Here is a 10169-nt window from a genome sequence, read left to right on the forward strand (position 1 = left end):
ACATACACATTCCTGACCAACATCCACACATCAAAACTAAGAGATGAAATATAGGTCTCCATTCTTCTGCTCCAAAAGGCATAGTTGGATCCATCAAACATGGGGGCTTTTGAGGAAGCAGACTCACATCTTGCCATTGTGCTCAAGGTCAAGAATCTACCCAAGGTTTGAAGATAACTAGGAACTTGGCTCTGATACCAATTGTTGAACACAAAATACCACTGAGGGGGGGGGGGGGGGGGTTTGAATCAGTGGTTCCTAAATTTCTCCTTTTGTGATGTACCTTGAGAATAGCAGTTATTTACTTAAACACTTAAACAGTCAAACCAGTAATGCAAGAAGGAAAGCCAAAGAGACCATGCACACACAAGTAACTCACAACACTAGATTTACGAGCAAAACCCAATATGGGAAAAACCTCGGTGAGAAAAGCTATTGAAGACTACTGCTTCAATCCAGCCTCACAAGCAAAACACATATTTACAAAGATTTTGGGCACCAACCCAAAGAGCACCAACCCCTGCACCAAGCTTCAACTTGGCGATGTATATTGAAATACTATTTGAATACAATTAAGGCTTCTTGCTGCAAATGAATTTTGCAACTCTTTAATCAAGTAACTCTCTGTTATCTTTCTCTCCCTTTTACACATAGTCTCACAACACAATGTGTTACACTAGGATGTTGCCTGCTCTGCTATACCTTACTGATTAGGCTCAACTCCCAGGCTATGATACTACCAGTTGAATCTTTTCACCGGTTTGCTTGCTCACTCACATTGTAACTTGCGCGGATCACCTTCTCAAGATTTTCTCCTTGCTCGCTCTCCATTCACTTTTCTCCCCAATCTTCATGCAGCATCAACAACCACTTCTGTCTAGAGCTCTCATTTCTTATAACTGTTTTCCTGCCAGAATGCAATTCAAAAACCCGAGCGGTTAGGGTTTTCTCTTTCCGACACAATCTTCATGAGATCCAAGCCCCCCCTTATCTTGGATCAATCACCTATCCTTGAAGACTGCATTTGCACATGAATTTCATTATCCAATGCATGTTTTTCTCGGAGTGACAATCACGTATCAGATCTTCTGTCATGAAGTCAGACAACACATAAAGAGTTTCAGAAGTTTCCTTTAGGAGATCGCCCTGAATCAAATTTCCTTTGCCTTGATTCAAGCGCCAACTGCTCCCTGATCTTCCTCTATCATTTCTTGAGCCGCAATCAGTCATATGCAATCCCTTGATTTGTGGTTCCTTCATTAATGGCGATTATTTGTTTCATCTACCCTGTTGATGAAGCTTCACCAACCACAACAACCTTGCCACCTCTGCTCCACACGACATCACATCGATCAAAACATGGCCTACCAATATGCAATCGGTTCGGCAAACACATATCGATAAGACCCTTGGCCAATAGAGTGTTCTCCTTATGTTAACCGGTAGAGCATCTAGTACCGGTTGCATATCTTCACCAGTTGACATCAATGACAACTTAGTGCCAAAATGCCAAAAGTAAGCACATATATACATAACTTAGAATTGTATTGTATGTAATTGTTAATCATGTTGATTATGAAAATTGATTATGAGAATTGATTATATAAACTAAATCATATATTAATCCACCTTGATCATAAAAACCGATTAAGAGAATTGACTATATAAACTAAATCATATATTAATCCACCTTGATCATATAAACGGATTAAGAGAATCGGTGATATATATACTAGCATTTTATTAAATCGTTCATATAGAAATCAATAACCAGAACTAATCGTTATCATGAGATTCGATTATGTATCGATAACCATAACTAATTGTTATCATGAGATTCGATTATGTATCGATCTGTGACTATTAATTATGAATCGATCTTATATTAAAGAATATTGTTTGATTATTTAATCATTGTCTAATCACAGCCAATTAGTTTAAAGGAGCATGTCTCGTCAAAGAGGCATGACTCCACATGAATCTGATCCACGTGGAGGTGTGACTCTTTGAAGACACAACTCCTCCAAATAATATATATATGGAGATGAGTATCAATTCATGGCACGTACAATATCGAAAGTGCAAGTCAAAGACATTGATACTCAGATATACACTAGATCAAATCGAATTAAATTGAAATATTAGTATTCATCTCTCATCAACAGTAACAACAATAAAGAATAAAATTAAAACTCTTCTACTTTCAAAATCTGATCAACATTAACAAAAAAAGACTGCTAAAAGAGCGGCACGCAGCCAGCCAAAAGCCAACCACCCCAAAACAATGCTGCAAAAAGAACAACATGCAGCCAGCCAAAATCCAGCCCCCAAACAAGAACCATCAAGGTTTACATTTAGAGTTACTCTTGTGGGAGTGAAGAGTCATGTCAAAAGAAGGCTTGGAAAACTTAGCCTTCTTGCCCTTGACAGAAATCCAACCATGCTCCACTTGTGTTGGCTTATCATGCCAAAACCAATGCACCATTATTTTGTGAATGAAAGCCAACAACCACAGTCTCATAAATATCATTTGTGTACCTCCCTGTTGGCTTAGCCTTATCCAAAAGGCCACCAAAATTAGTAGTCAAAGCACTATCACCAGAAATAGCATCCTAAGGCCCATTTGCTCTCACATTAGGGGTTACAACAGGAGACTCTTGCACAATTTCAGCAACCCCACCAATTGTGGCATCGGGAGAGGATGCCCCAAGATCTTGAGATTTCATAGCAACCACCTCAGAAAAACTCCTAGGTTCTTCATATTTTTTAATAACCTTATAATGCTAATTGGAAGTGCCTTTCCACCATGTGGTCGTCATTGTCTTCTTCTCAAAACCACATTGTGTTGTCGGATGAACAATTTTAAAACATCTTCTGCATCGGAAGGGAACCCCTTCATAGTCCAAAGATTGGACCCAAGAACCCTCAGAAGATTTAAGTAAAATCTCAACATGCAACCCTTTTGAAACATCCAAATCAACCAATATGCGGGCAAAGGTGGAATGGAAAATATCAAAGGATTCATCATCCATCATCAAAAAATCTCCAAGGGCATTACCCACTTCCTCTAAAAGGGAATCATTCCATAAATGAAGGGGGGGATTAGGGAGTTGAACCCAAATCAAAATCTTATTAAACATTTCAGTAGAAGGGTTGAAATCAGAGTGCCAAGGCTTAATCATTAACAAAAATCTGTCCTCCTAGCTAAAAAAATGACCGCATAAGATTTTGTCTCTATCCTGAGCATTATCAAACTTAGCAACAAAAAACCCCTTAGCCATGGGGAAAATATGAAGTTTATCAGAAATAATAGGCTCCCATTAGTCAAAGATCCAAGTGTGCAGTTGAGGGAGGGAAGGCCAAAAACCCCTAAACTGGAAAATCATACCATATGGGGAGAGAATAGAAGCATTATAAGCAATTTCCTCTATTGTATCATCTTTCAAATTAACAGAGATGGCATTTAGCAACATGAATAAACCCCCCATACATCTGTCTCCCAAGTCGTGACCTTTGGGCCTCCCCTTGCCCACCAGACACATCCACATTTGACAACTTACCATAAGGCCTCACACCCTGCAAAATACTAGCAGCAGGGGGGCGGGAGGAAACATCTGCAACGCCCACCAACTGGCCTCCCAAATCCCCCACAGGAACAATGAAGGACGAGGACCGAGAAGCACCAGCGCCAGAAAAAGCTCTCAATGCATGCAGAGAAGTGACATCCCACGCACGCGAGGCAGGGGAAACAACGGGAAGAGTAGGGCCAACGCCAATTGAGGGCGTCGAGAGGGGAACAAGAGTTGTTGTCGCAAAGATGGTAGAAGAAGTCGTTGAAGCCATTCAAATTCGCTGTATAAGTTACATTTTTTTTTTCATTAATTTCATAGTTTTTGAGCATTTAATAAGATTTTCCATTATGGATGTATGAACGTGATTAGTATGTGATGAATTTACTATTCATACTACTTAAAATCTACTAAATATAGGTTTATACATTTTTGTTAGTTTGAACATTTTGTTCTATTACTATATAGCATCTTATTGAACTATGTCAATGTTGGGTGTTTAATGAGTATAAATTTGATCTGAAGATTGCACGTTTCTTATGATACCGTGATTCATCTAGTTAAGTAAGAAATGGAAAATAGCATATACACAGTGCAATGGAAATCCAAGACTTAGGATCCCTCCAAAGCCTTCTCTTCCTCCTTTCTTTCTCTTTTTAAACTATTAGTTAGTTTAGGACTAGCATCACATACTTTGAAAAACTAATGAAAAACAGTGTTTCCAATAAAACAATTTCAAATTAGCATTAGATTTGTCATCCAATGTCATATATCACATCAATAGGCTAACACTATAAGATGAAAAAACTTATCAATTAAGAATTATGAAATCGTGTATATTAGATAAATATAATCCTCATTGTAGGGTTCTAGCAAAAAAATGTTTGTCCTTTCGTGTGTTATCAACAAAACACAACAAACAATTGAGTTGTCTTGCAAGCTATGACCTAGTCACTAGGGACCTTGGGGTAGTCATTTTCCATCTTGGGTTTTTATTCCCTTTCAAGATAGGTGAGATGCCAATATTCCATCTAAGTTGGTGAATGTATTCCAAAACTTGTCAATGGTACTGATCTTACTTATCTTTAGTGATAACTTGAAAACGCTCCTATTATGTTATAGACTATGTTTATTGACCCAATCTAATGTTGTATCATCATATTTGAGACTATATGCTTTAACAGATAATGAGATGGTTTGTTCTTTGTCCTAGTTTAATCTTATGATTATTGAACTAATTGCACACATGTGGCTTCAACATCAAATTATAGATATAACCTTTTCGTTGTGATTTTAACCTATATATTATTGATCTTCACAAGTATATTTGCCTCTAATATTTAAACTTGGTGGTATTTAGAAATATTGTTGGATTAAATTGTGCTAGGAGTTTGCCTTAGTCAAACCCATAGGATGAATTTAACAATTGGAACAAATTCAAAAGGAAAAGTCAAACAACCATGCAAGATGCATAATTTACCCTCATCAGTCAAGCTACCAATACTAATTGATGCATTCATACAATGCTTTCTGGATGATTATTTGATAATCAAAACACAAGAATTGATTGGATAAATTAGATTTTATCCTTTTATACAACACTTATACAAATTGAACAATTCATATTCAACTGCACAAGAATTAATTGGATGAATTAGAGTTTATCCTTTTATACAACACCAATACAAACTGAACGATTCATATTCAACTCCACAATTTCTAAAGATCAGCTAAAACCACATTTAAATTTGAATTCAGAAACTTGCTTCAATTTCTGAGCAATGAAGAACAAGAATGCCAGAAGTAAAAGATTTTAGATAAAGCCATTTTATTCATCGGAATTTGATACGGTAGCCACTGTAGTTTTTCAACAGACTTCACAGATAATACCATATCATCACTTGCCCCACTGGCATTGAACATCCAAACATGTCTTTCTGATGGCCACAATATACAGAGATATTATTGAAACCAATAAAAAAGATACCCTAACTTAAAAGAACATGCATTATTTATTCACAAAACATCTCTGCACTGATCAAAAACATCCTTTATAAACAAGGAAAACAGGGGTTTCAGGAACAGAAACAAAGAAAATACAGTTAAGCTCCTGGCGCAGCATCCTGTCTTTTGCCCTGCAAATACCCACCATATCCCTTCGCATAGTCCTTCACATGGCTTGCAGTATGAGCAATCCTCATGCGCGCATAATCCACCTGATCAGAACCAGGAGGATGTCTGCCATTCAAATAGTTATAAAACCATGAAACCCCCAAAAACGCTGCCAGTGCAAAACACCCAGCAGAAAAAATCCCTGCAACAGTCACAAAAAGCAGGGCTCCTGCAGGGATCAATACAGGGCTTAAAAGTATCAAAACAGGGGCCAAAACCAGTGTGGCTAGCCCTGTGAAAAACAACAAAATTGCCCCAGTTGTGACCAGGGCTGCGGCACCCAAAACCTGCGTGGAATTTGGTGCATAATCAAGGATTTTATCCATGAATCTGTGATATCCTTCAGCCATCTTCAAACACCAAAGAAGTTTCAGAACCCTGTTTTGTAGATCTGGGTTTCTTCAATCTGTTTTTGACTGGTACTTATAGCAGATTTCTTGTCTTAATATTGGTAAATCCGGTGTTTGAGGGTGGGATACAGACGAGTCAATATGGGAATAAAGGTGGGTGCGGCATTTGAGCTCCGGGATCCAACGAGTTGGTCTATGCTTTAACGACTGCTTTGTTTGTTCCTTAAAATACAGGATTTCCTATTTTCATTGAGTTAAAAAAATATTTAGCTCGACATTTTGGGGCCAATTTTAGTTCTATAGTTGCTATGTTTTTAAGTCCGGATATTATTTGGGGTTCTAGAAATTATTTGTATCCGTTTTATAGTGTTATTTTAAGTGTTAATCTATAATAATATTATGGGACAGTTGTAAATAATTTCTGATATTGGTAAGGGGATATATAAACAATTAATTTAAGTTTAAGAGTTGGAATTAGTATTGGTAAATTAATTAAGATAGAGATTAAATAGAATACTAATTTAGCTCAATATTTGGGGGCTTAATTTTAGTTATAGTTGCTATGTTTTTATGTTGGGATATTTGATTGCTACGAAGGTAAAGAGTTATGGTATTGGGGTTCTAGGGGATTGTTTGCACCTGTTTCATAGTGTTATTATAAGTGTTGATCTATAATAATATTATAGGACGGGTGTAAATAATTTTTGGTATTGGCAAGGGAATAAATAAACAATTAATTTCGGTTTAAGAGTCGGAATTGGTATTGGTAAATGTATTAAGATAGAGATTAAATAGAATAATTAAAATTATTTATTTTTAAATTTAAAATGAAGATATTGTCATGATAGGTGTCATAAATCATTTTTTCATAGTATGAAAATATTGATTTGTGAAGTTGTTTGGAAGTGATCTTGAAGAGTATGAACTTAAATTAATGAGTGGAATTGACTGAAAATTTTAGGTTTTGTAATATGTTTGCCTTTGTGTATATGATTTATATATAAGAAAATTGTGTTTATAAAAAGCATAAGAGAACTTGCTAAGTGAGGGTTATGTTCTCCTCAATCAAGTCTCTTAGTAGATAGATTCAACGGTGATGATCCAAGATTGAATACAACAAGCAAACACGTAGTTTTATTAGGATAACGATACAACTAAATGATGCATCTATGACACTATTATATTGTTATGATGCTCTCACATAATTGCTCATGTTATAATTCTAGATGATTCAAATGATTTAGGTTTATTTCTTAAATTCATAATTCAAATCATTTAACTTAGCACAACATTTTGGAGGCCAATTATAGTTCTACAATAATTGTTATGTTTTCGACTTGGGATATTTGATTGCTCTGAAGGTAAAGAGTTATGGTACATTCATCAGGGATTAGATAAACAATTAATTTATATTTAAGAGATGGAATTGGTATTGGCAATTTAATTAACATAGAAATTAAATAGAATAATAAATTATTTATTGTTAGATTCAATGAAGATATTATTGTGATACGTGTTATAAATCAATTTTCTTTAGTATCAAAAATTGGGTTGTGAATTTGTTTGGTTTTATTTTTGTTGGTTTGGAAGTGATCTTGAAGAGCGTGAGTATATTAATGTGTGAAATTGATCTTAAGTCATTGCTTTGAACTTATTTATTCTAGGCTTTTGTAGCATGTTTGTCTTTTTGTATGTGATTAATATATAGGAAAATGGTGTTTATGAAAATCATTAAAGAACTTGCTAAGTGAGGCTTATGTTCTCCTCAATCAAGCCCCCAAGCAAATGATAATAAACCAAGATTGAACACAAGAAGCAAATATGTATGCATAGAATAACAATGCAATCAAATGATGCATTTATGATACTCTAAGATATTGTTTCATGCTCTCATATATTACTAATATAATAATCCTAGATGATTCAAATGAATTAGGTTTATTTCTTAAATACACAATCCAAATGTGTAATTTAATATAAGTTGCACTTTAGTTAGCTCATGAATCACTAATAAAGAAGCAAAACATGAGCTCAAATTACAAAATTTAAATTCATAAATTCAAGGTTCATATTTTCATATCTGTGTATGCAATAATGACTTGGATTAGCTATGCACCCATATATTTGAAATTAGATGATGAATGACTAAGTATAGAATCAAATCTAAATCTTGGGAGTGAGGGATAATGTGGATTATAAGCACCCATAAATAAGCAAGACAATATCACACAATTTAATGATGACTAAGAATCTTGCTAAGCCTATATTATTATTTTTTATAGCTAACACATATATCTTCAAGAAAAAGTCTCACTTGTTAATATTTTAGATCTAATTTACAAATGGATTGGAGGATTAACCTACAAAATTAGCCTATGATTCACAATTTCATAGAATATAGAAATGAAACTTAAATTAAAATCCAAATCCACATTCATAGACATAGAGGACCTAGAATAGAACAAATTCTCTTTTTTATTGATTATTAAATTAATCATTTAACTTAGCTTGACATTTTGTTCTACAATAATTGCTATGTTTTCACCTTGGGATATTTGATTGCTCCAAAGGTAAAGAGTTATGGTATTGATAAGGGTTAGATAAACAAGTAATTTAAATTTAAGAGTTGGAATTGGCATTGGTAATTTAGTTAATATAGAAATTAAATATAAATCAATAAAGTATTTATTTTTAGATTTAATGAAGTTATTATTGTGATACGTGTTATAAATCATTTTTTTACAATATCAAAAATTGGGTTGTGAATTTGTTTGGTTTATTTTTGTAGGTGTGGAAGTGACCTTGAAGAGTGTCGGTATGAATTAATGTGTGAAGTTGATCTTGAGTCATTGATTTGAACTTCTTTATTCTAGATGCCTGGAAAATGTTTGTCTTTTTGTATGTGATTTATATATAGAAAAATGGTGTTTACAAAAATCATTAGAGAACTTTCTAAGTGTGGGTCATGTTCTCCTTAATCAAGCCTCCAAGCAAATCATAATGAACCAAGTTTGAACACAACAAGCAAACATGCAGTATGCATAGGATACCAATGCAAACAAATGATGCATTTATGATACTTTAAGATATTGCTACGATGCTCTCATATATTGCTCTTATAACAATCCTAGATGATTCAAATAAACCAGGGTTATTTCTTCAATACATAATCCAAATGTGTAATTCAATATAAGCTGCACTTTAGTTAGCTCAGAAACCACTAGCAATGAAGGAAAGCATGAACTCAAATTACAAATTTTAAATTCAAAGAGTCAAGGTTCATATTTTTGTATGCAATAATGATGGGGTTAACCATGCACCCATATTTTTTAAATTGGGTGGTGAATGACTAAGTATGGAGTCAAATCCAGATCTTGGGAATGAGTGATTATGTGGATTATAAGCACCCAACAATGAGCATGCCAATATCACAAAACTAAATGATGACTAAATGTATACACTAAAATTTGGTCTGGAGAGAATTTATTAAATACGAGTTATTTAATTAATGATCCTTTAATTCTTCTACTTATAAATAAATTGAAAAATAAAAATTTATTTATATAGTTCATTTTCCTAAATTCTTCCCACCATAAATCATTTCTCTATTTCTCCTAATTAAATGAGCAATTTATTTAAATAATTTACATTATTTAATTATTCCTCCCAGTTAATTTGAATTTAAATTCAAATTAGTCACATGCTTCCTAATTCTAACTAACCTAACCCCCCTTTCTAGCCTAACCTTGCCACCTAACCTTGTGTTGAACCAACCCTATCCCTTCTAACTTCCTCTATCCTAACTTCCTTTGGAGTGTCCATCCCCTCATGAGGACACATGACATCCTTGACACATTTCTTTCCTCTCCATGACACTTGCCCTTTTGATAGACATGTGTGGTATTTGCTAGAGATTCCTTTGTCATTTGTCTTTTCAAGAATGACAAGTGTCATATCTTCCTAACCCCTTTCTAACTTCTCCATCTCTCACCGTTCATCTATCTAGGCTAAATCTAGACAGTTGATTCATGCCACCTTAGCTCATATCTTGGAAAAGCTATAAATACCCTCAATTTGC

General features: G+C 34.4%; 1 protein-coding gene across 1 annotated transcript; it reads right to left on the minus strand.

Moving 5' to 3' along the window:
- Positions 1–5380: 5380 nt before the first annotated feature.
- LOC131068806 (oleosin) lies at positions 5381–6325 on the minus strand. Its single transcript, XM_058004078.1, has one exon. The coding sequence runs from the start codon at positions 6089–6091 to the stop codon at positions 5672–5674; it is 420 nt and encodes a 139-aa protein (XP_057860061.1). The 5' UTR covers positions 6092–6325; the 3' UTR covers positions 5381–5671.
- Between the last annotated feature and the right edge of the window lie 3844 nt (positions 6326–10169).

The sequence above is a fragment of the Cryptomeria japonica genome, chromosome 7 (assembly GCF_030272615.1).
Source record: "Cryptomeria japonica chromosome 7, Sugi_1.0, whole genome shotgun sequence".
Lineage (NCBI taxonomy): Eukaryota > Viridiplantae > Streptophyta > Pinopsida > Cupressales > Cupressaceae > Cryptomeria > Cryptomeria japonica.